This window comes from Buteo buteo, chromosome 3, assembly GCF_964188355.1.
Source record: "Buteo buteo chromosome 3, bButBut1.hap1.1, whole genome shotgun sequence".
Lineage (NCBI taxonomy): Eukaryota > Metazoa > Chordata > Aves > Accipitriformes > Accipitridae > Buteo > Buteo buteo.
Window position 1 is genome coordinate 78,159,325 of NC_134173.1, and position 25,615 is coordinate 78,184,939.

Genomic DNA, 25,615 nt, shown 5'->3' on the forward strand with positions numbered 1-25,615 from the left:
CATCTCCGCTTCCGAAGCAGCACGACCCGGCAGCATGACTACGAGTGACCATCTCTGCCACCGTGGTCAGGGTGGGCGAGGGTGAATACCTGCCCCTGCAGACCCAGCCCATGCTGCTGTCCTGCACGCGAAGCCCTGGCAAGCACCAGCCGAGGGGAGCTCTGGAGTTGGTTGCCCCTTGCCCTCCTACTGCCCCATTGCCTCCCCAGCACAGGGACCCTTACCAGCAGCAGTTTCTCTTCCCACTCCTTCTGGGACAGGGACTTCTCCGTGTTCTCTAGGAGAAAGCACATTTTTACACTCGTTTCTCGTCCTCACTGTACGTCACGCAGCAGGGGCAGACCATTCTTCAAATGTTGTGTGTCCTGTACTTGACACAAAGGCGCTCCTGGTAGGAATTAGTGGCACCAGGGTGATTAAAGTCCTTATTAAAATAGGAAATGGCACTGGTCCAGAGACCTTCAACGTACCGAGGGTCATCAGGCTCGTGGGCAGTACCTCACCCTAGTCTTGGACACTCCCAAGTGTCCAGGCACACGCAATCCAGTTTGGAGAAAGTGACTCCAGCAGAGAGTTTCTCCCGAGCAGAAGCCCCTTCCTACCTTCTATGTGCTCCACCAAGAGAGGGACCTTCTTGTTCCACAGCTGGTCCAGCGTGGGGTGGACGCTGTAATGCAATACGTTGAGCAGACGCAGGGCAGCCGTCCCCCGGCAGTCTCCTACGTACGGCTGTGACGATACAACCTGAAAGGTTGGGGATGGAACAAAGGGTGTTAGAGCGGAGAAAGTAATCTCCAGGTTGTGAGTCAGAAAACATGAGACAAAACACAGGAATTGCAAGACTGGGAAGCGACTGATCACTACACCTCAATGAAACTACAGCTTCCTCCTTTTGCTCTAGCTGTTGATAGAGAAATGTGGTCAGGAGAGAATGTCTCTCCATACCCTGGATTCATCCCTGGGCTAAGGGGAGCAAACCCCAGCCTCCCCAGGGCTGAGGAACAGTTCCTCAAAGCCGTGTGAGAACAGCTGGAGATCCGCACTGCAGCACACCCCGCTTACGTGGCTCTGGGTGTCTAAGAGGGAATCTGAGCTTTCACAACCCACACGGAGACGTTCCTGTGTGCCAGGGGGATGGGGCTGCACCCAACCCAAGAGGTGCACGATGGTTCTGGATACAGGCGCCTCTGCCTGGAGCAGCAGGGCAAAACGGGGCATTCACCCTGCCTGTTTGCTGGGCCAGGCTCGGTGCAGGCTCCTCTTAATCCATCTAGGACAGGGGAGGGAAGGGTGCTTTCTTCGGACGTGCCGGTAACCAGAGAAAGGAAGAGCTCTGTCTCCAGGCCACTCACCAGCAGTCTCGTCGTTAGAGCATAGGGCGAAGGAAGATTTGCTACAAACAGAAGGGAAAAAAGGCATAAGACAGCACGTCCCACCCAGCGCCCACGAAGCAAGCCAGCGACTTGCAAACGAGTCCCAAGCTTGTGCACCCCTGTGTCTGCCGGGGGAGGCCAGTACTGACCATTCAGGTCGTAACGGATAAGGGACGCGTTTTCTCCCTCCTCTTGCTTCTTCATGGCCAAATACATGAGGCTTTTGCAGAGCGGGGCCAGGGCATTGGTGAACTGTATCGGGGTCACAAATTCCAGGAGATACGGCCACAAAACCTGCCGGGAGAAAGGGAGCATGGCACTCACCCTGCCTGCTGGTGCGGGGCAGCCGGCAAGAGCCCGACTGTGGGATGGAGACCCTGCACCAGAGGACGGGACCGAGAGGGAGAGGAGGGAGAGGATGCCAGGTCAAAGGCCTTTTGCTGATGGGGAAAATCCCCGAGTCCCTGAACAAGAGCACTGGCTAAGGGAAGGGAGACGTCTCTGCTGCCTGTATTCTACTCCAGCAGCACTGAAGCTCCAGCCCGAGGGTGTTCCCTTACATAGAATCACAGAGTGGTTTGGGTTGGAAGGGACCTTCAAAGATCATCTAGTCCACCCCCCCTGCCATGAGCAGGGACATCTTCCACTAGATCAGGTTGCTCAGAGCCCCGTCCAACCTGGCCTTGAATGTTTCTAGGGGCATCGACCACGTCTTTGGACAACCTGTTCAGTGTTTCACCACCCTCAGCGTAAAAAAAGTCTTCCTTAGATCTAGTTTGAATCTGCCATTTCAGTTTAAAACCCTTACCCCTTGTCCTATCGCTGCAGGCCCTGCTGAAAAGTCTGTCCCCGTCTTTCTTATAAGCCCCCTATTAAATATAGAGAGGCCACAACAAGGTGTCCCTGGAGCCTTCTCTTCTCCAGGCTGAACAACCCCAACTCTCTCAGCCTTTCCTCACAGCAGAGGTGTTCCAGCCCTCTGATCGTCTTTGTGGCCCTGCTCTGGACTCACTCCAACAGGTTCACGACTTTCTTGAACTGAGGACTTACAGCACCTCTGCCTTGCTCCAGCCTTAAAGAAGCCTGCGGGGAGGATACACGCGGGTCCTTGGGAGGACAGCTTCCCAACCCAAACCTCTGCCCTGCTCCCAGAGGGATGGGAATAGCGGCAATAGCTCCTACAAGGGTTGGGAGCGGTGACGACCCATCCCACCTGGCAGACGGGCCATCCTGCACGTCGCACGGGTCGTGCGAGCTGCACCGAGAGCAGCGCAGGACCCCCAGCGCGCGGTGCATGCACGGTGGCCCCGGGGCCAGCGCTGAGCACCCCAGAGGCAGACTGCTGCGCACACTCACGTTGTTCATCCTGTCAACAGTCGTGCTAAGGAGAAAGAGGGTATTGACGCTGATGCTCTGGACGCTGTCACTAGTGAGGTCATCGGCATCCGGCGGCTGCTTTTTGGGTTGCTGGAAGAGAGGGAAAGCGGAGGTCAGCGCGCATGCTGCGGCAGGGCTGGCAGCCAGAGCAGCTCTGGGTGACTGCCTCGCCAAACACGCTTCCCAAGCCGTCGAGATGGCACGCCTGGCAAACAGGGTACTGGCAGGAATGGACAGAACCCAAGCACCTCCTGGTTCGTGGCCCGTCTCCAGCACACGCTCCAGCTCCACCCATGGAGCTCAGAGGGGGCTGCGGAGCTCCTGCAGCCCAAACCATCGCCCCTGCTCCACTTTGAGGGGCAAAGGGATGAGCCCAAGGGTGCTTTTAGTCGTGCCAATGTCTCTGCACGTGGCTACATGGGGGGCAGGAGGTGGAGGTCCTGCCAGCGCAGCCCCCGTGTACTGGCTGGCATCCTTTGGATGCAGGGACAGCTGTCCCAATGGCATCTCTCCCGCTCCTGAGGATTTCCCCTGCTCCCCCTTGCTCCAGAGGCAGGAACCACAACACGTCATCGGGGGAAAGATGTGGAGGAAGCTGCAGCGCTGCTGTGTGAGGGCTGAGGCGGTGGGGATGGCAAGGGGAACATCCCGAGGGTCTGAGGTAGGGAGCCTGCACGGGGACAGAACTGCGGGGGAATAGTTGGTTCGGATGCTTTGGTCCTAGAGCAAGGGCTGCCCTGGGGAGGGTTCAGGGTCGAGAGGCCACAGGCGAAGCAAAGCACGCAGGCTTCCGCCAGCTGCACGGCTCTGCTGAGGACAGCGGGGGCCAGAGGCGGGATGGGAGAGCTCTACAGGCTGCGCTGCACATCCACAGACCTGGGTACTAGGCTGTCTCCACCACGGGTCTGCCTAAATTGGTGCTGCAGGGAGCCAGAGACGTGCACAGCCCCACCTGGGTACCCTCCCTTAGGAGTTTTACCCCACCTGGATGTGCTTACCGCATCCGAGGGAAGGGCGCACTGGCGGACGAGGAATTCCATCATCGCTTCCCCGCCGGGCTGCTCCAGGTAGCCGTGGTGAGCCATGGCGCTGATCACCTGCACCACGGCACGCTTCACCTGCGCGGGCAGAGCAGCGGCACCAGCATCGGTGCGGGGCGGAGGGGAGAAGCTGCAAGCAGGGGGGTTTCTGCCTGCTGCAGGGTCCTCCTCGCAGCTGCCCTTCACCACCTCCTCCTTGGTAGTGGGGGACGTTATTACGGGTCCTACGCAGCCCTTCAACTGGGTTTGGGCTCTGCCAGCAAGCAACCGGGCACCGCACAGGACAACGGGGTCAGCTGCCCGTGGCCACACCACCCACCGCACACGGTTACGTCCGGCAAAGCAAAGTTCGTGTTTTGCAAACGGGACGCACCCTGAGATGGCGTGAGCTGAGTCACCGGCAGCCCGGCGCTCCTGGCAGGGCTGTGAGTTTTGTTCGCTTCGGGCAGGACCACGCTTCACGTACTCCCTGCTAGGCAGGGCTGCCTACGCTCAGATGTGCTCTTTGCACAGGGCACAGACGGAAAACGAGCCCCCGTGTGCTCCCCCGTTACTGGGGGGGGCATCTTCTGGACATGTTGGCAGAACTGCCAAAACCCCAGCCAGGAGAGAGGTGAGCAACAGGAGGAGGCAGCAGAGGACAGCTGGGCTGGCAGAGGCAGGGGGCACGGCTGTGCAGGGCCCCAGAAATAAACCCCCACCCCTGAAGTACCCCGTGGAAGAGCAGCTCAGCTTACCTTATTGTTGCTGTCTTGCAGAGGAAGTTTCATAGACGAAAGAATAAAGGGCTTTTTAATCTCCATTTGAGAGGCTGAAACAAAGACGACAGACTCTGAAGCTCAGGGATGCTCTTGAGCTGCCAAGGACAGAGCTGCTGATCCCAAACACCCCCTTTCCCCAACAGGGAGGGCTTTGTCCCTCGCCCCCTTCCCAGCTGGCCAGGCCACCAGACTGGCTTCCTTCTTCCCCGTCCCTGCAGCCAAGGATGGGTTCACCTCATCCCACTCATCCCAGGTCCCAGCAGGGGAACAAGGGGACTCATGGAAAACGACCCATCGGAGGAAGGAGAAAGCCTTCCTGGAGCCCCTCCGCACCTTCCCGCTTCGAGACCCCTGACAGGGATCGCAGCCGGCCGGGTGGCAGCCACCCCGGTACTCACGGGCGCTGTTGATGATTTGCCTCATGATGAGGAGCGTCCCCACGCGGGTCCTCTCGTTGCTGCTCTCCAGCTTCGGGAGGAGGAAGGCCAGCACGCGGTCAGGGAACGAGCAGGCTGCGGGAACCAAACCCACCGTCACGGACACGCGTCGCGCTGGCACGCAGCCTAAAAATCTGGGATGCGGGCACCGCATCCCCGATGTGGAGCCATCCCGTCCCGCGTATCCCTACGTGCGATGGGGGGGGCTGCGTGCCGGCTACGCACGGCAGGGCTTTGCCTGCTGCATCAAATGGCGTGCGGTTCGGAAAGCACCGCTCCTCCTCTCCTGGCCAGGCAGCTCCCCGGGGAAGCAACCTGGTGCCATGCCACCCCACGACCCAGGCTAACCGGCCCATCCTGCTCCCCACATCCAGGTCTGAGCTTTTCTCCGGCGCTTTCAGCACATTTCCTGCGCTCTCTAGGGAGCTGAAGGAGTTTAAATTATACCTTCCAACAAGTGCCGCTCCGTCTGTCAAAACATTTTGATTGTTAAAAATAAAACCAGTCTATGGATGCTGAAATTGGAGCAACACTCGTGGGCATTCGAGAGGCGTGCTTGGGGAGGGATGGGCTGCTCCGAGGCAGGGTAGCCTGAAGATTGCTCAGGCAAAGGCAGCTCGGCTGCGGGTTTGCCTTCATGAACGCTAGCAAGAAAGGGACATCACCCGTGACTCAGCAGCAGCTTGTCACACCGCTGCTCTTTTTCTGGCAACTGCACACACTTCTGTCTGTGTCACAGCCATTTGGTGAGGAGAGCCAAAACGGGGGGAGGCAGGGCTCCAGCCACGGAGCTCCACGCGCAGGCTGGGAACACGTAAGCTGTAAGTCAGCCCGCATCTCCTGCTCAGGCCAACCGTAGGGGACCTGCTGTGCTCCGAACGTTTGCAGTAACCCGGGATAACAACTGCATTAGCTGTACACGAGATACAGCAACAAGGAGTACGGATGAGCAGGGTACCCCCAAAGTCAAACTACATCTACTGCCCCTGACCACAGGCGGGGCATGCTGCAGAACCTGGCTCCTGGAGAGGTCTCAGTGGGCTGGGACAGCTCAAAAGGCTCTGAAGAAACCTTGGAAACCCAGCCAGGCACTTTTGGGAAGGTCCCTGGAAGGGGACAATCAGGCCTGAGCCAGCAGTGAGTTCCAGGGGAGCGGAGGTGGCCCCGTGCTGTTCCTCAAAGAGCTCCAGCTAGAGATGCTCTCCCTGGATGCCAGCCTTTAGGGACACACAAATCTACTGCCTTCCGCAAGCCTGAAGCCACGGGCTAGAGCCAGGATGGAAACTACACCCTCTCCTCCCTCCCAACTCCCCACACGGCTAAGAGATGTCCACGATATCCCCCAGCTGAGACCAGGGGGAACAAACCCCCCCGTTCAGCGCACACAACTCCTCGGAGAGGACCACGAAACACCAGGAAAAACACCAGCCACGGTGAAGCACAGCCGCACCGCTCCAAGGGCTTTGACCTGCAGGCGCAGCAGGCTTTGGGACAGCCACGCCACGTCATCCCTTACCCAGGACAGTGAAGCATCGAAGAACCTCAGTGTGATTTTTAACAGTCAGGGGAACAGATGGATCTGCAGGAGCACAAATCTGTTGGAGAAACAGCTGCGGTCAGGGACGTTACCTGGAACAGGCGCTGGCAGGCTGCAGCCCCAGCCCTGGAGAGGCAAAGCCGTGCGTGGTGCTGAGATTTGGGGCGGACAAAGCCCTGGGCTGGTGGGTGACAGCATCCCACGACATGGATGCCCAGAGCGGTGCTTTCTGCCCGCTGCTGGCCGAGCAGAGCTCTGCCTGTGCTCGCAGCAGGTTAAGTCATCTCAGGGGCACCACTTGGGAATGAGGTGCCTGCTCAGGAGCTGCGGGACCTTCCTTGTTTAAACGTGCCCCACCACCCAGGTGAGACCACTGGCCATCTCCTCTGGAACCTCTTCAAAATGAGTCAACCCTTCTGGGTGCTATTAAAATAATTCAGGCTCTTAATTCAATTTACATTGCAGCAAGGACAACGTGCGCTTTCTTATTCTGGGCTGCCAAAAAGACACTTTGGTCTGCAACTGAGCCAGAGCTGCTGTCTGAGGCTGGCCACACCTCGCAGCCCCAGAGCTGCCCCTCTGCAGCCATGAGCAGCTTTTGCCTATCAAAGCCCATCATCAAGAAGCAGTTCCTACAAATGGCACCGTTATTGCATTCGGTTGTTATGCATTGCTTTGGTAAAGTCTGTATTTTAAACGACAGCCTTTCTGCCAGACACTTCCAGGACTCACAGTCATTTAAGTATTAAAAAAAAAAAAAGCGTTCAGACTTGTTTTAAGCCCTGAGAGCACGATTTTAAGAGTTCAGTAATAGAACAGACCTCGCACCCCTACAGCTGAAGAATGGCTGAGGACGAGTCCATGCTCAGCAGCCTGAGAAGGGCTCCTGCACGCTGCTGCACGGTTATTGCTCCATGACAAGTCAGTGCCTTCGCTGATTCTCAAAAAGCAAACTTTCTAAAAGGTCCATTGATTTTGAGGTGTTTGTTTTCAATCTGCTGCATAACCGTGCAGCCAGAGCTGCTCTCACTTCAGACAATATGACTGTGCATATGACTCCTTCAATAGATCAGACACCAGAGCCCGAGAGCTGGCAACACCAGCGGTGAGCGGCAGAGAAGCCGAGAGCCTCAGAGGGGCACGGCCAGGGGACAGAAAAGCCGAGCAGGCTGCGTGCCCCCATCTCGAGAGGATCCAGGGGAAGCCTTGAGCCCTGCGGACCAAGCTTACAGCCAGGCTCCAGTGTTACACCTCGCCAGAAGCCCACTTTCCTAACCCAGCACCCTCCTGGGGGCAGCCGGTCCCTGCCCAGCCCTTACCTGGGGGTGCAGGGTGCCCAGGAGAGAGTCCAGCTGCACATCAAGGCTGCGGCTGCCGATGTTGACAGAAGCTTCCAGGATCTGGCAGAGGCTCTGCTCAGCAAGAGACCAGGTTGCAGTTAGCATCGGGAAAACACTTGGGCTCCAGAGGAGGACGGAGGATCGTGACCCCCGTGCTACGCCAGCCCACGGCGGGGGGCTGCAGGCGAGAGCAGTGATCACGAACCCACCACGGCGGCAGCGAGCAGCATAATCCGTCTTTCACAGGGGGACACAGCTCAGGCATTCCCGAGAGCTGCCTCTTCCCCCGATGCTGCTGCTTTCCCACGAGACCGCACGCTGCTCTCTGGGACGGGCAGAGCTGCTGCTCAGCATCCCTCCAGCACCGCTGAACCACAGCCCAACCCGTGGCAGCGGGCAGAGGTACGCTACCCACCCTGCGCCCCAGCAAAGCTCCCAGTCGATAGGGTTGGGGATGAGTCCTCAGCCAGCAACACCAGCACTCAGAGCTGCTTACCTTGGATATGTAGAAGGCCTCCGTGTGCTTCTTGTAGAGGGCGAGGATGCCTGGAATCAGCTTAGGGAGCTGCTCCTCCAGCTTTTCGCTGGGCATCAGGTAACTCATAGGTCCCATAGCCTCCACCACGGCCAGCCTCAGCTGCAGGGAGAGATCGTGTGTTAACAGTACGGCCAAATCCTGGACGGAGAGACCTGCCACGGCATTGCTCCGCTGCTACGGAGCTGCTCTTCCTGATGCTTCTAGGAGCCTCTGAGCAGAGGCAGGGAGAGTATTTTGCCTGGCTTTGCCAGCACAAGGGGTGCTCAGCAGAGAAGGGGGGATGCCTAAATAAGTCAGCCAAGCCTGCAGAGGACAAAACCTGGCCGGCCATCTCCTAGCTGTGGCGTATGCCCTGACTGTCCCCCAAAGGGCTGCAGAAGCACCCCATCCTCTGCTTTCCAGCAATGGGGAGCAAGGGACCCATTCCGCATGTGTCACATATGGGACATGAGGACAGAGGGAACCGAGCAGAGCTGCAGGGCACAAGGAGAAAAGCATCCAGCCCTAAATGGGAGCCGTGGGCTTGCTCTTCTGGGGGCCACATCCTTACAAAAGAGCAAAGTTGAGATCCTGCAAGGCCAATGTCAGACTAAGAGCCCCCGACTCCGCACCCAGGGAGGTCCCACCGTGCCCCACGTCCCCCCACCTTGGCTTCCCGGTGCTGCAGCCAGCTGTTGAAAAGCACTTCGTACGCACTGAAGATCTCATTTGAGAAGGTGTCCTTCCTGACCGTGGGGTCCGGGGCCTTGTCCAAGTTTGCCAAGTACTCCTGGATGCTCTCACTGAAGTGCTGCAAAGCTAAGAGACAGATCGCGCAGTTAGATTTTCCAGGCGTACAAGACGGTGTTTGTTCTAGCCCCTCCAGAAAGCAGATGGTTGACATGCTGTTTTACTGGGCGGCATCTCAAGGGATAGCAGATGCACCAGGACTCTCCCTGGCAGGCTGAGAGACTTCCCAAGAGGTGCCCTGGCTACGAGGGATCCTGGCAGGCAGCCACGCCAGAGATACAGGCTGCTTTATGCTTCCCAGGCCAGGGCTGATATAACCAACTCCGGAGACCCAACTCCACTGACCCACAGGAGCCTGGACTTGCCACATGGGTTATTTCTACGCATTCGTTAGCAGCTAGGGCGGCCAAGCCCTATTACAGCCTCGCAGCCACAGGCAAGCCAGAGCACCGCGCCTCAACAAGTTTGTCTGGTCCCTGGGCCAGCAAGCACTGCATGTGAGCACATGTTATTTTTCCTCTTGTGAATTGGACCGGTGACAAGAGCACGTTTACATAAAGGCACGCATCCTGGCTCAGATGCAAGGCTCAGCTAGAGACCGCTGACTGCAGGGGATACCCATCTTCCATCTCCCCCCCGAGGAAGACCTTGCCACGGCTTTACGGGTTCCCCAAAGCTTTACAGAGTTCCTGGGGCAGCTGAGGGATCACCTAACACCAGGAGCAGGTCTCAGCTGACGTCTCCCGAGGGCTCCGAACACCCCCCTAGTTTTACTTTGGAAGTTATCCAACAGTGGAGCGCACCAAAAAGGCTCCCAGCCTCCGGAGCTCCCGTGCAGGAACGTTGCTCCAGATGATCAGCACAAACCTCTCCAGGCTGAGCCCCGTCCAACCCACAGCCCCACCTGGACGTCTGCCCATCCCTCAGCTCCTTCCAGCCCTGTCCCTGGGACCCCCGGGCACCGGAGCACACCCGCACAGACCCTGCTTTCCCTCCACGTGCTGCTGGGGGCACGCGGGTGCTCCCTTCCTTAATCCACTAACGCCCGGCGAGGCTCTTCCAGCTTCCTCACCCTTTGCTGGCCGTTTCCTAACGAAGGAAGCAGTCTGGGGCTTGCGGAGCTGTGCTGCCAACCCGGCCGGGTCCAAAGCCCTGGCTGCCAGCATCACCATGGGCCACCGAGGACCAGAATGGGACCTGTGAGGGGTGACACTGAGGCACAGGGGAGAGGAGAAGGATCACAGCCTGCTCGAGGATGGACGCACCTCACCTGGCCCAAGCCCTGGCTCAAGCAGGGACATCGGGAGCAGCCTGCCCGGGACGAGCTCATCGGCCCCTCTCCTGCTACAGGACAGCTCCTGCGGATGATCCTACAGCAGCAACCCAGGGAAGGGGCCGCTGCCCCCATGGGATACCCACGGACTGAGCCGTCCCTCCCCAGGCACGGCAGCCCCGCTCCTGCCACAAAGTTTCTGAGCAGGAGCCTGCTCAGCTCCTCCGGGGAAGGAGACCTTACAAGCCACGTCCCACACTAAATGGGGCAAAGAAAAAAGCCCCGCAACGCCCCGGTACCCCAGGGAGGAGGTTTCCCTGCAGTAAGATAGCGGGAGAAGATGGGAGGCCGAAGGAAACAAGCGGCTGGCCCCACGTCGCAGCAAGATGTGATGGAGGAGCGCAGCGTTTCTGGCACAGCGACCGCCTGGTGCGGTCCGCCGGGTGCCCACGCTATCCGCTGGGGACTCTGGAGCCTGGTCGTGCCGGAGCCCTCAAGCCCATGGGACAGAGAGTCTGACATGGCCCCCCGAGAACGCAAGATGACTCAAGGGCACGCCAGCTCTCCGGGTCCCCATGCCGAGCACAAGACCGATGCACCCACGATATCGCACCCAGAGGAGGAAGCGGATTCCCGCAGGAGGAGGAAGAGGAGGAGAGGGAGCTCCCGAGGAAAGAGGCTGGGACCCTGCCCAGCACCACACACCGAGGCTGACGCGGCAGGGGTTGCACAGCCTCCGCTCCCCCCCTCGCCTATGGCAGATGTTTATTTTCAGCCCGGTAGGATCAGAGATGCTGAGTCACTCCGCGACCTCGTACCAAAGCCAGATCATTTCAATCACATGCCTCCTCACCCTCCCTCCTGCGACACGCAAGAAAGGAGTACTGCAAGTACTGCCCTGCCTGCTGGAAGGATCATCATCATCATCACCACCCTCCGGGCTGAGCCCTGGTCTTCTGCTGGGGGTCAGGAACCCCCCAACCTGCTCCCCACGGCTCAGACAGATGGGAAGGGCTCAGAGGGGACATCCCTGTGCCGCAGGGAAGATGGACCACCAGCAGAAGGGTCCAGCGCTGCGAAGCAGAGCTCACACTGCCGGGAACGCACCTACAGCGGGGCAGGTCTGGCTGCTCTTTGGGCAGAAACTGAATTCCCACCGATACCCACCTCGGAGGGGTCAGGAAGGTCCCCAGCTCACCTCCGTCACACCAAGCACCTTTCTGGAGCAGGGAACAAAATCTAGACCCCATCTAGACTCCATCTTCAGGCTGGAGACAAAATACCCTTGCTTAGGTTGAGCCCTCCTGAAGTTCCTGTGAGAGGTTTGTCTTGACAAAAGTCAACATCTCTAGCCAAAAACGTCACCTAGAAGTCCTCCCCCAGCTTAAAGCCAGGTGGATGTGAGGGCAACAGGCAATATTACAGCTGGCTTTACTTTTTTTTGGTTTGGTTTTTTAAAAAAAGCTTGTAGCCAGGAGCTCGGGGCAATTCGTACTCGAGCCAGAAAGGTTTTAGGACACAGCTGGGAGGCTCATCCCCTTCCCTACAGCGAGGCTGCCGAGAGCAGCACCACTCCCAGGTCAGAAAGTGGTACCTTGCTGGCTCCTCTAGAGCGGTGAAGCCAGCATCACATCCTCGCATCCACCTCTCCCTCCCCGCATTCAGCCCAGATCAAGCTCCATGTAACTATCCTGTAGCCTGGTACCTCCCTGCCACTGTCCCCCTGCACTGGGCCACCCTGGAACAGCAAAGCCACCCTGAAAAGATCTGCCCGTCTTGCATGGTTGTGCTGACTCCAGAGTTACCTCACCTGCCTTTCAGATATTGAAAACTTTGGCAAAAAAGATTATGGCGAAACCATACGGAGCCAGAAATCCAGCACGCCTGCAGGCAACGTCTTCTGAGTTTTGCAGGCAGCTGAACCCCGCTGGCAGCAGGCAGCTACTGGAGACGGGGCATCCCCTCCTGGCAGCCTAATACCCACGCCACGGCCTCCTCACACTTTTGGGAAGGTCTGGGGAGGCACGCCTGCCTATACGCAAGCCCTCAGCCCAGGTTTTCGCACACTCCGACATCCGCGGTGGACAGGAGCGGTGGCGAGGACTGATCATGGGCAGGCAGGGATTTTGGGATCAGGGCAGGACCTGCTCCTGACCTGCACAAGGCTCCTTAAATACGCTCACCCCCCTGTGCTCCCCAGCACTGGCCACGCTTTAGAGACTTCACGTGCTTTAGGATGGGATTAAGAGGTTGCAAGTATGCTGCAAGAGCTGACCATGCCTCGGCGGCAGCAGCTACACAATCGTTTTGGGAGGAAGACGTGTGGAGCTGGGACATCACGTTTCTCGGGACCAAGCAGGGAGAGTAGGGAGCAGAAAGCCAAAAGAAGGGATTGCTGGAAGTGGTGAAGGAGGAAGAGCGGCTGATGGCAGAAGGCTGCTCTGGGAAGAGCCACCCAAACCTCAGAAGTGAGTTTTACCAGCCCCACGGGCCATGCTGGTCCTCCCCACCATGCCCGAGCAGAAGGATTCCTTTCTCCACAGGGCCAGGCACCACTGATAAGCCGTCTCAGACAGGCATAGCAGCAGACCTCCAGTCTATAAACACACAGCCCGCTATCTGCGGTCACCCGCAGCCAGCCTAAGCTACCTGAGCTGCCAACACCAACAATCTCCGTGGCTAAACCAGCTCAGGGGTTTCGTTGTACCCGATCGAAGGAGGATGCTTCATACTCACACATCGCCTGACCTTGGCTTTGACTTTCTGAGAACACACCTGGATAGAAACAGCTTGAGAGCTGCACGTTCTTCCTTTGAGCTCAACATAACAGAACAAGAGCTCTTAAGTTGAAGCAGCCCTTCAAGTCCGACAGTGTAAGACTGTTACTGGACTGCAGCAGATCCCGGTGACGAGTTCAGACACAAACCTCATTGTTTCCAGGAGAAAGAGATGCTGCTGACCATAGTCCTACATCCATCCCTGCAGTTTACAGGGCTGCTCGGGTGGCTCCCACTCATCCCATTCATTCCTCGACACACAGAGCCACACCAGCATTCCCAGGCCTTGGATGCAAGTATCAGCAAGAGATAAGAGCGACTGCACCAGTGGTGTGCTCCAGCAGCTCCCGTGGTATCTGTTAGAGCCCTTGAACCTGCGCTCCCCCAGACCACCTTTTATTTTTGCCCAGCTATGGAAAGAAAACCACAAATCCTGAGGATCCTCTGCTGGATATTAACAAAGCTGTCATGTCGTGCCCGCTGAGGGCTGCGGACTGTCCTGTGGTCCGAGGTGCAGACGCTACCGCCGCACACTCAGGAGAACATCCCACTGGTGAACAAACACAAAGCAACTTGGACCAGGAGCCAGCCGCAATGGGCCACCGTATCCAGGTGAAGGTGGATCGGCTCCGGCTGGAGATCGAGGGACGACCAAGTAGGCTGTTTGCCAGCTGTGTCAGTGCTGGTATTTCCACATCAAATCCTGCTGAACAAGCGGCAGCTTTCAGCAAGCCCAGGGCTGGAAGAAGGCGTCACGAGAAGAAAGCCCCGTGACATCCTGCCAGCCCACCAGAAGTGTCACATCCTGAAACCGGCTTCTGAGAATTACAGAACTGGCTTGCACGAGAGCTGGCCTGGCACCGTTGCTGCATCCTGGCCTCCCCACAACTCCTGTCACGGCTAACGCTTGCGCTGTTGCAAGGTGCCAGATTCGTGGTCTTAATAGAGGGACAGTCTGGTTTACGAGAGGGTCTCAGGTAACACATCCCTCCCTGCTTCCACATCCCACTGGTCCGGTCACCTCGACCTGAGTCAGGACAGCTCTGGCTTATCCGTGTGCTCTTTGCCAGAGGAGAAAGCGAAAGGTACCAGTACTCACTGGGCTACGAAATGGGAGTGACAGGGATGAGACAGGAGATGGAGAAGGACTTTTGCTGGATCCCAGTGACCTAGAGCGGACAGCTATCCATCCCTCCCCAGAGCCAGCCAGGTCCCTGCTCCTGGACATTCAGGAAAGGTCCATCCGAGCCACCTCTCCAGCCCCCATCCAGTCCCTCCTTTTCCAGGGAAAGGAAAAAGCCTCCCACAACACATCTAAAAATCACTGCGGTCTCAGAAGATCCAGAAAAACCTTACCATAGCAGAAGACAGACTTCATGTGGTCTTGTTTGGCCATTCCCAGCATGGGCAGCATCGTCCCGAGGATGGAGTTGAGAAAAGGCACCATTCCAAACACTGGGAAGGAAGCAGGAGAGGCTCACTTGCAGCAAACACACAAGTGCTGCTCTGCAGCTGCCCCAGCCTACGCAGGACGCAGATCCAGCAGGATTGCACGGGCAGCCAAAGAAACCCAGCTCGCCGCAGCCAGGAGCCCGATTTTGCCACACAAGAGATGCCAACAGCCCCAGCACACAGCGGAGTCGGCTCTACTGCAGCAGCAGCTCACAGCCCTGAAATTCACAACTGCTTCTCAGAGTCGGTGAGCTACGGGCTACGTCCCACCTGCTGCTGGCATCAGCCAGTCTTTCTGCAGCCAGACTTCTTTTCACAAGTCCCGTCCTAGAATTATCATTTTTAAACTTGGTCTTTCTGGGCTGGCTGAATACAAGAGCCCAGCAGGGAATTCTCTAAGGACGAGGGCCAGGCAGCTCCAATTCCCGCTGCTTTTAAGCAGCAGCCATTTTAAAGAGCTCAGCTGAGCTGTGAACCCGAGCTGCACTGGATTTCTAAGTTCAGGGCACTTTTACAGGGACTCGGCTCCTCTGTGCTCTGGGCACTGCCAGGCACATGCCAGGTGCCCCCTCTGCTCCCCACGGCTCCAGCAACCTCTGCCCAGCTGGACAGAGAGCATCCCATCCCTCCACCCCCGTGAGGAACGCTTCCTCCAGCTACTGCAGGGACACACGGACAAGTACCAGCACCCCAGGGCAGAGCCGAGGCCTCCACCATGGCTTTTCCCTTTTCCCCAGGGCACCAAGCGGAGCTCGCCCGCTTCCAGAGCCACAGGGAGAGCAGCACGGTATCAGGAGCTCTGCTCTGGCTGCTGCAAGATGAGCCAAGACAGCTGACGCTGCCCACTCGTGCTCCCCTGTGACCCTTAGATGAGGGACTGCCCTCAGCTCCCCATCTCGGCGCTGGTGACGGAGTCCCAGCAGCTCCCTGTGAAGAGCAGCCAAGAAAAGAGCAGGGTTTTCCAAATCTCCTCCCAATGCCAGCTTCCCGCAGCACTGGCCTTCCTCTTCTTGTGCCCCATCTCTTCTGAAGAGAAGGGGAATAAAGGACACCACAAGGAAGTCATTCACATTGACAGCACTGCTCCTTGCCATACTGGCATTCGCTCTTTTTTTTCAGCGCATTCCTTCACCAAGTCATTTGGCAAACGAGCATTGAGCGCATTGAGCAAACACCTCAATTGTTTAGCAGCATCAAGTCTAAGCTGTAAGATCCCGAAAAGTTTGTTTTGAAGCACGCTGGCTGGCTTAGCACATGCGACGCCGTGGAGGTGCCCCACCACAGAGCTGTTTGGGTACAGCGTGAACTACGACACCCGAACCACACAACCCTTCCACGGGTCCTTCCAACGCAGAGCAGCAGCCGCACGCAGAGGCAAGCAGGTTGCCAACTCACCGTTCGACACGGAGAGGTTTGCAAACGTCTGCATGACGAAGTAGTGCGGCAGGATCCCCGGCTGAAATTTGGTGAGCACCTCCTCCATCACTTTGTTGATGAAGCGCTGCCCCACCGCAACAAGGACGTTGCTCGCAGCTTGCTGCCAGTCCCGGATCACCTCCTGGCACGGACAGAGGAAACCACATCAGAACAGACACCGCGTCAGAAGCACGGCCTCCCCAGGAGTCTGCTTCTGCCTCATTTAAATGCCATGCGTCATGCCTGGCTCCAAACGCCGTGGGGAATTGCACAGGGCGGGCTAAGCAACAGGCTCAAGATTCAGACGTGATCTTTTCCCCACATGGACCTGCAGTGTCTCAAGGCACTGCCTCCTTCCTGCTCTAATACCCACCTGCCTGCCCAGGTCCTTTTCAGCATCCAAATTTTATTTAGCTGTGTATGCATGCCATGCTGGAAGAAAACCATCAGCCAAACCATCCTCATCTCTCCCCAGAGAGAGGAACGTAGCCCATCCCTTACTCCTTCCACCATCCCAAATCCAGACGACTACATGTAATTAGCCCTTTCCTTCCACGAAAGGGGTCCCAGTAACTGCTACCCCTGCGGCAGCCCCAGACACGCAGCATTTACTGCGACAACAGCTTCAGGGGCAGAAAGGCCCTGGCCAAGAACAACAACGGGAAGAGCTAGAGCTGTCAGGTCATACCTTTGACTTGGTCATTTCATTAGATGCCAGGAAGATAACCACCTTCGCTGTGCTTTTGTCCAAGAGGGCAATGTTGTTCTTCACCACAGTTTCCATTGCCTTCAGGATGATCACCCGGTGAGGGTAAGCCAGCTGAAAAGGGAAGGAGAAAGTGGCCGGTCAGCCAAGCTGAGCAAGGCACTGCAGCTGCCCCAGGGCAAGCGAAACCTGCATGTCCCAGAGCTGCCCGGCCAGGGACCAGCTAGCATTTCCACCACACTGTCTGTGCAGGAAAAAGCAATGACTTGGACCACCAACCAGTTTTACTCCATTTCTTATTCACGACAGCGTATTATCACCATTTCTTCACCTGCGCAACTCCAGCGCCTTGGACCAGACTTCTCAGCCAGCTGGTCCACCACTCTTGTCACCCAGATCCTACCAGATATCTCCCTCACTTGTTGATAGAGCCAATATCCCTGAGCTGCTCAGAAACATTTCTTATGCTGCTGACATTCCCAGGACCAAGCAGAGCAGACCCCTACCTTGTCATGCTGCCGGAGGTACTCGTCACAGGAGTTGAGGATCTCCTCCGGCTCGGACTCCCCCAGGTAGCACAAAGCATTGTAGATCTGCTCCTGGACTAGCGGGTCCTTATCTGTTGTGGCATCCATCAACGTCGTAGCAAGCCCTGAGCAAGACAGGCAAGTTGCAAAGATTTTTGTATTCTCTGAACATCTCCTGGACTAACAAGAGCAGCAACAGAAGAGCCTCTGTGCATTTTCATCCATCCTTCCATGAGCCTTGTGCACAACTAAATTAAGCTTCGCTGGCTCTTTTGTTTCCCACTCAACAAGCACCTACCAAAACCCTTTCTTCTGGGCTCACCACCCAAGACAACTCACCTTGAAGATGAAGACACCCCGCACACGGCCCTTCCCTATTCCCCAAGGGCTCATTCATCCTCGTCCCCCAAGCTGGGCTGAACGCTTCACAGGTTTTTTTACTGCAGACCCTGCAAATACCACTCAGCACTGCGTCAGCCTCTGAGTCAAGGTGAACTTGGCTCTAAGGTTTCTTGCTGGAGCAAGGAGAAGGAGGGATTTATTACACCGGAGATTTGAGACCAGGGGTGGGAAGCAGCACCGGGGCACGGGCTCTGCTCTGCAGCTGGGTGCTGGCACCGCCTGAGGTGCCTGGGGAACCTGCACAGGGCTGACACGACGTGGGACCTACCACGGGCACATCCTTGAGGGTCAAGGGCTGGAGGAGCCCTCTGGCCCCCATGGTCATGCCGCTGAATCCCACCACCAGATGAGGCTCTACGAAGGCGAACGGATGCCGTCAGTTGAGAGCTAATATCTGGCAAAGTTTTCCCCAGCCGTGCTAACCAGCTGCCACGGGAGAACAGCCCCAGGAGTGCCGGTGACGGTGGCCCTTGTCCTGGCCCCGGGGCACCATCCCCAAGCAAAACACCCGTCACTGCCTGAGGTTACGGGGTCCCTATTAAAAAGGCCACCCCAACGGTCAATCCGACAGCGGGACGGAGCCCACCGAGGTCCTGCCAGCGGCGAGCCAGGCGCCTGCGTTGCTGCTGTGGACCAGAGCTGCTCCCTCACACCGCCAGCCAGCGACTCTGCTCCAAGAGCCTAATTGTTATTGTGGAGCGGTGTATTTCTCATTAGGGCCTTTGTCGTAATAAGGTTAATTAGTTACAGAGCAGGTCGCCTGCAAGTGCTCTGCAAAGAGCCCATAGAGCACCACGGGGCCAGCGACCGCGCACGGCCTCCGCAATGCCACAGCCCCTCGTCCGAGGACGTGCCTTCACGCGGGGACGCGAAGACCCACTGGGACACCTGGTCCTGAGGGGATGCCACGCTGCCTCGAAAGCGTCGGCAGCTGTCACCGAGGCTGGAACGAGGAAGGTGACAGCATCTCTCGTCCCCTCCCCTCCTGCTGCGGCCAGCACTTCCAGGCCAGGAGGAGCTGCCTGTCCTCGCATCGTTTGCCTGAACCGCCACACAGTCCCGCCCCACGGCCGAAAGATGCCCCACTTTAGGGGTTTTCATTTTCCAAGGGGGTTGTGGAGATGTTTGCCACGCTGTCACGTTAAAGCCAACGTGACCTGGTGCTGCTGCTGAAGGTAATCCCTGCTCCCACCCCAAGCTACCCCTTCCCCGTGGCTTAATTAAACCAGAAAATTCTTTATTGCCCTTAAGAAAAGAGAAAAAAAAAAAAAAAAGGGGCAGGGGAGATTAATTTCAAAGCTGGCTGGGATTAATATAGGAAATGCACAAGGGTTTAACACCAGTTTAAACATTTAGAGACTATTTAAGCTTATGCAATTTGCAGCAGAGACAAGGCCCGAGATTAATTTCTAGGGCAGGGAATTACTGTGCACAGAGAACCGCTCCCTCCTCCCATCCCCGACCAGTACGTCTCTCCAGATGCTGCAGAGATCTACAGCAGCCCGGGTCCGGCAGCTTCGTTGTCTGCTCCACCGCAGACAGCCGAGGCAGAGCTGAGCTCCCCCCAGGGCACCGGCGAGGCAATTTAGCCTTATTAGCGAGAGAGAGACTTCCCACCCGGCTCCGTCCCCACGGAAGCGGCGCAGAAAAGCTGCGCTGGAGCCGGGCAGAACGAGCAGCCCGAGGCGAAGGGGGGCTGTGGCCGGAGGGAAGGAGACTCCCATGGCAGGGCCGGTGCACTGAAGCCCCTTGCCTGCTCCCACCGCGCTCCCGTACTCACGTTTTATCCGTGACTCCATCATGCTCCGTGTTTTCAGCTTCCCCACCAGCAGAAGGCAGTTGGCAGCTTCCTCCGTCTCAAACCCGGGGATCCCTGGGGAACCTATTTTTACACGCTGCCTTTACTTTCACGGAGAAGACTGTTTGCGGTTCCGGTCCGGGTCGGAAAGCCAACGCTGGGCGCGGCGAGGTGGAGGAGATGCTCTACAGCAGCCGTGGGGAAGGCAAAACAGCAGTTCCTTGCAGGCAGACGATGACCTGCCCGAGTTCTGCTTCCGACAGGCCAGCAGGCAGCAGGCGCTGCGCTTCCATCGGTCCCCAGCACCGTCCCTATAGAGGTCGGAGCCGGAGGGAGCGCATCCCGGGTTCCGCTCCCCTCCACGTCTTCTTTCGTGACCTGCAAACGGGAGGACATTTTACATCAGCAAAACAGACTTAGAAAGCTAAACCGCCCCACGCCATTTCCCCTCGTGTTATTGCGAGGAATCGCTGTTTGTAACCACAGCCCCTAGATTCGGTGAGATGGTGTTAGCGATCCCCTCGCACGCTGCAGGAGCTGAGGCTGCGCTCCAAATATTTGTCCCTAAAACCAAGAAGAAAAGTGAGGGAGCGAAGTTTCCAGGGATGGGGGCCCTGCCATGGGGGTAGAGTTGGGTCCAGCTCCTTTAACTGACCAGCTCCGGGACAGATGAGAACAAGTTTTCAGTGAAATAAGATTTGAGGGCCGACATTCAAGACTTTCCCTTCTGCCCCAAGCCCGGCGTCGCCTACGGAGCCTTCTCCACCCCGGCCAGGTCAGGCAGCCGGCCAAACCGGTCCCAAAGGGCTCGTTGCCCGGCTTTGCCGCAACACCCCGACCTTTTCGCCTTTTTGCTCCCCTACGGAGCGGGGACCGTGTCATGGAGAAGGTCGAAAGAAGGCAAGCCTCGCCGTGACTTTCCTCGGGAAGAAACGCAGCCGGGAAGGGAATCCCACCGCCCGGCGTGGGGGGGGGTGGGTGGGCTACGACCCTCCCAGCTTCCCAGCAGCAAGGGGCTCTGGCAACGGGTACCGGAGCTTCGCCTTAAATGGTGGGTCTCCACGGGAAAGCCCCACGGGGGTTAATTTCCCCCGGGAGTGGGAAGGCTGGAACGGGGGGGGGCTGTACCGGAGGGGTACCCCTAGGTCCCAGAGCCCCCCGGGGAAAGCAAGCAGCTCCCCACCGGCTAGGGAGCGGGCAGTACCGGGTCCCCCCTCGCCCGTCCCAACTACCCCTTCTACATCCCCAAAATCCCCGCGTCCCCCTCCCCGCTCCCACCGGCCTCACTCACCGTGGGAGCCGCCGCACCGGGACCTGCTCGGCCCCGCCCCCGGCGCCGCTTCCGGGTACGCGCGCCACGCCCCCTCCCTTTGCCACGCCTCCCCAAAAGACCACGCCCCCCGCGTAGGGTGACGAGCGAAGATGGTGTGGGCGGTGGCTTTGCGCGCATGCGCGCCGGCGGGGGCGGAGCTGAACGGCACCGCCCCCGCCGAGCCCCGTGGGGCAGCGCGTCCGTGGACACGGGGGGGACGACGACGACTTTTTAGGGGGTCCGGGGGATTTTAGGGGGGTGGCCGCCGAGCACAGACTTGGCACAGCCTCTCCCAGCCCCCTCCGTGACCCCCCTGCACAGATAGGGACCCCCCCCACCATGGATAGGGACCCCTCCCCACAGATAGGGACACCCCACACACACACGCAGGGGGACACGGGGAAGGGTGACACCCTCCCGAGATGGCTCTCTCCTGGCTGCTGTGCACCGAAGGAGCACATCTGTTGGTCCACAGCCCCAAAATCCTGCAGCGGGGTGACCACCGATGACCCCCAACCTACCCACCCCCACCAAATTTCCCTCCACTCCCCACCCGGGAAGGAGAATCCCCCACCAGACCCTGGTGTGAACTAAGGGAAGGGGTTGTCCCCCCCATGCCGGACAGGTAGGGAGCTATGGCCACATCTGGACACCCCAAAAGGCAGCAGGGAGGTGAGGGGTGTCATGGCATGGGGGGGGGGTCCCAGGGAGGGAGCGTGCCCCAGGCTGGAGCGGGAGGGGGCTGAGCTTGTGCCCCCCCCCCCCCCAACAACTCCCCCCAGCACCCCAGGGCTTGGGCAGAGGAGGGGACCTGCTGTGACAGTGACAGGATACCTGCACCCTGTCCCCAGGGCCCCCAGCCCCCCCTCCCCCTGCACCCCCCCTGAACTTCTCCTGGGGACCACGGCGGGTTTGGGCTGGAAACCTTTTATTTTATTTTACAAGGCACGTTGTGGCAGCTCAGCCCTCTGGAGAATTCCCAGGGCCAGCAGTGGGGCAGTCCCACGGCGCGGGGAAGGAAACAACAGCCCCTTCCCGAATCTTCCACAACAGGAGCGGCAGAGCTGCATGAGGTGAGGGGGAACCCCTGCCCAGCAGGACCCCAAATTTGCTTCAGAAGCAGCGGGGAAAACGGGGCCAAGCCACCACCCCAAGGGGCCCGGCAAAGGTCCCCCCACCATGGGAGCCGCAGCCTGTGGGCAACCTGGCCGAGCACAGCAGCCCCTCACCGCGACGGCTCTTCGGAGCGCAGCGTCGAACCCCGCTCCTCCTGCTCCCGCCGCCACCGCTCCTGTTCCTCCTCCTCCTCCCGATCCAGGCGCTGCAGCTGCTGCTCCACCTCCTCAGGGATGTTCACCTCCAGCAGGTTCTCCATCCCCGGACCAGGCTCGTCCCCGATCAGCACCTTTTCCCAGGAGGGGGGGAGGAAGACTCAGGGAGGGGGCACAGGCTGGTGGGACCCCCCCAAGGCTCTCTGCAAGGAGCCCAGCGGGGGAGCAGAGAGGCAGGACAGAGCCCTCAGAGCAGCTCTGCACCCCGGAGACCCGTTTGCCTCCCCCCAGGGATCCTCTTCCTCACCTGAATGAGCTTCTCGCAGGCAGCCAGCACGGTGGGCTCCCGTTCCCAGCGGTGCAGCTCCCGCAGGATCAGGTATGTCCCCTTCTCCCTCACCGTGTGCCGGCTGGCCTTGGTGGCCGTGAGCTGCGAAAGAGACAAAAAGTGGCAGTGTGGGCAGGGAGCCTGGCGCAGCCTCGAGAGCGGTGAGAGCACCCAGCAAGGGATGCTGCACGGCAGGGCTCGGCCGGGTTCTCCGCTGGGCTGATGGTGCCTCTCCGAGTGGGAAATGAAATGCCCCACAGCATGGGGGGGCTGTCACAGAGCTGCTCTGACAGCCCTCCAACGTAGGAATGGGGACAGAGAGCCTGCCCGTGGGGAGAGGGGGACCCTGGCTCATTGGTCCTTCTCACCCACAGAATCACAGGTGGGAAGGGACACCTGGTCCTCAAGCAGGGCCAGCCAGAGCCGGTGGCCCAGGACCACGGCCAGATGGGCTTTGCGTATCTCCAAGAACGGAGACTTCGCCACCTCCCCAGGCGGCCTGTGCCAGGGCTCCAGTACCCTCACAGTGAAAAATTGTTTCCTCATGTTCAAGTGTCACCTCCTGTGTTCCAGTTTGTGCCCGTGGCCTCTGGTCCTGGCACTGGGCGCCACTGGAAAGAGTCCAGCTCCTCTTCAGTCCCTCCCAGCAGGTATTTATAGACATTGCCAAGATCCTCCCGAGTCTTCATTTCTCCAGGCTGAGCAGTCACAGCTCCCTCAGCCTTTCCTCACAGCAGAGATGCTCCAGTCCCTTCAGCATCTTGGTGGCCCTTCCCTGGACCATCTCCACTGTGTCCATGTCTCTCTCGTACTGGGAAGCCCAGCACTGAACCCAGCACCCCCAGTGTGGCCTCATCAGCGCTGAGCAGATGTCCCTCGTCCTGCTGTGACACTGCTCCTCATGCAGCCCAGGACACCCTTTGCCACAGGAGCATGCTGCTGGCTCACGTTCAGCGTGGCGTTCACTGGGACCCCCAGGGCCTCGTCCACAGATCTGCTTTCCAGCCCATCGTTTCCCTCCACATCCTGCTGCCTGAGGTTGTTCCTTCTCCTCAAGGAGCTCCACAAAGTCCTTATGGGCCCATTTCTCCAGCCTGGCAAGGTCTCTCTGGATGCCAGCACAACCCTCTGGTGTACCAGCCATTCCTCCCAGCTTGGTGTCATCTGCAAACGTGCTGAGGGTACGCTCTGTCCCGTTATCCGAATGATTAATGAAGATGTTGAACAGGACTGGACCCCATATCGGCCCCCTGCGGCACACCACGGGTCACTGGCCACTGACTAGACTTCATGCTGTTGATCACTGCCCTCAGGGCCCGTCCGATTTTCAATCCACCTCACTGCCTGCTCGTCCAGCCCAAACACCATCACTTCTCCGTGAGGTTCTCCCAGCAGACAGCGCCTTCTGGGGCAGCCCTGAACACCCTTCTACTGCCAGGAGCCCCCGCCTGGGCTCTCGCCCTCAGCCCCACTGCAATTTGCACCAGAAGGACCCACCAGCATGATAGCTTCCAGCAGCATCTTCCGGATGTCAGGTTCTTCCTCTCGCTGCTTGTCCTGTGGCAGGTACTGCAGGTCCACGGGCAGCCCTGGGGAAAGAGACAGACTCAGGGGCAAGCACATGGCCAGCAGCCCCCAGACGCCCACCACCCACTCTGACACCCACTTACTTTCCATCTCATCCTCAGGAAATTCCTCGGGGCCTGCTAGAGGCAGGAGGAGGAAGGGCAGAATGTCGACCTCCTCACTCAGCAGCCACTCGTGGTCCTCTGGGGACAGCCTGGGGTCAGGAGCTGCCACAGCCAGGGTGGCAAGCCCAGCCTGGACCCCTGCAGTGGGCTGACCCCAGCCAGCAGCTCAGCCCCCACCCAGTCACTCACCCACTCCTGCCCCAGCAGTGGAACTGGGGAGAGAATGGGGAGGGCAAAAGCGAGAAAAACTTGTGGGTCAAGATAAAGTGAAGGGAAAACCAAAACACAAACCAAAAGCCCCGAGCAATGCAAAGGCACAGATCGCTCAGCCCAGACCAATGCCCAGCCTGTCCCCACGCCATGGCTGCTTCAGCCCCCCCATTTTAGAGCTGACTGTAATGCTGTAAGGTTGGGGACAACCCTCCGGTCTATGGGGGTCAGCCGTCCTGCCTGTATCATCCCCCCCGCAGCTTTCTGGCTGGTGAGAAACAGAAGCAGCCTTGATGCTGCCTGAGTGCCGCTCAGCACTGGCTAAACCCAGCCAGCATCACCCACGCTGGCTAAACCTGGCCGGCATTACCAGCCCTGCTTTGGTCACCGGTCTAAAACACAGCACCACACGGGCTGCTATGAAGAAAGTAAACTCCACCCCAGCCAGACCCGGCACCCTCCCAGCTCCCAGCAGCGCTGGCAGGCCCGCTCGCAGCCCAGGGCGAGGGCAGCACGCCCCAGCAGGTGCTGGCAACCAGTGCCATGGGCCAGGGCAGCGGCTGGGGTCTGCCCGGGGCTCTCACCGTACTCGAAGCAGCAGTTCCTCAGTGCCCCCACGACTCCCCGGCGATGGACAACGGAGTCCTGGTACTGTGTGAAGGGCAGCAGCCGCTGCACCGAGCACCTGCGGGAGAAGAACCGTCACACCGGGCCAGAGAGACACACCCCCCCCGCCATACACCCCCCTTCCCCGGCCCCGGGCACTGCCGTACCGTACCGGGAGCGATCGAGCAGCCCACGACGGCCCTCGGGCAGCTGGCTGAGGTTGCAGAGCAGCGGGCCGAGCTGGGAGGGCGGCCGGGGTTGACCGAGCGCCTGGAGGAGCGGCTCCAGCCCGGGGCCGCCCTCCCGCAGGCCCCGCAGCACCCGCCGAGCCGCCCCCCGCTCCCGGCAGAGGTTAGCCAGCACCCCGCAGGCCGGCCCGCCCGGCAGCAGCCCCAGTAGAGCTGGCAGCGCGGCCAACAGCGGTTCGCGGGCCGCCGGTTCGGCCGAGAGGTTCACCAGGCAGCCCAGAGCGTGGCGGGCCGCCGGCGGGGACGGCCCCGCCGCCAGCTCCAGCAAGGCCGCCACGGCCGCCGGTTGCCCCGCCAGCAGCCGCCGCCCCGCCGCGTCCCCCGACAGGGCCAGCGCCGCCTCCGCCGCGCCCTCCCGCGCCGCCTGGCCGGCCGCCGGGGACAGCAGCTCCACCAGCTCCGCCGCCGCCGCCTCCTCCTTCGCCGCCATGGCGGGCGTCTCCAACATGGCGGCCGTCTCCCGGTA

At 59.3% G+C, this 25,615-nt stretch overlaps 2 protein-coding genes across 3 annotated transcripts in view; both read right to left on the reverse strand.

Annotated features, from left to right (window-relative positions):
• Positions 1-20,837, reverse strand: part of MROH1 (maestro heat like repeat family member 1) — a 56,429-nt gene extending 35,592 nt beyond the window's left edge. For both annotated transcript variants that reach the window (XM_075024167.1, XM_075024166.1), the window contains exons 1-18: positions 20,775-20,837; positions 19,466-19,861; positions 17,263-17,408; positions 16,739-16,870; positions 16,030-16,192; positions 14,539-14,637; positions 9,050-9,201; positions 8,362-8,502; positions 7,845-7,937; positions 6,505-6,583; positions 4,950-5,063; positions 4,528-4,601; positions 3,749-3,868; positions 2,730-2,840; positions 1,523-1,667; positions 1,353-1,393; positions 603-744; positions 225-277 (exon numbers count right to left, since the gene is read on the reverse strand). In XM_075024167.1, coding sequence (XP_074880268.1) covers positions 225-277; positions 603-744; positions 1,353-1,393; positions 1,523-1,667; positions 2,730-2,840; positions 3,749-3,868; positions 4,528-4,601; positions 4,950-5,063; positions 6,505-6,583; positions 7,845-7,937; positions 8,362-8,502; positions 9,050-9,201; positions 14,539-14,637; positions 16,030-16,192; positions 16,739-16,870; positions 17,263-17,408; positions 19,466-19,487 — 1,827 coding nt within the window. In that variant the 5' untranslated portion in view covers positions 19,488-19,861; positions 20,775-20,837. The remainder of the gene's footprint in view (positions 1-224; positions 278-602; positions 745-1,352; positions 1,394-1,522; positions 1,668-2,729; positions 2,841-3,748; positions 3,869-4,527; positions 4,602-4,949; positions 5,064-6,504; positions 6,584-7,844; positions 7,938-8,361; positions 8,503-9,049; positions 9,202-14,538; positions 14,638-16,029; positions 16,193-16,738; positions 16,871-17,262; positions 17,409-19,465; positions 19,862-20,774) is intronic.
• Positions 20,838-21,712: 875 nt separating this feature from the next.
• On the reverse strand, positions 21,713-25,615 carry HGH1 (HGH1 cochaperone). The gene is made up of 6 exons (XM_075024180.1): positions 25,074-25,615; positions 24,880-24,980; positions 24,065-24,163; positions 23,892-23,983; positions 22,374-22,496; positions 21,713-22,200 (listed from the first exon to the last, which is right to left on the reverse strand). Exons 1-6 carry the CDS (start codon positions 25,595-25,597, stop codon positions 22,021-22,023), a joined length of 1,119 nt encoding a protein of 372 aa, XP_074880281.1. The 5' UTR covers positions 25,598-25,615; the 3' UTR covers positions 21,713-22,020.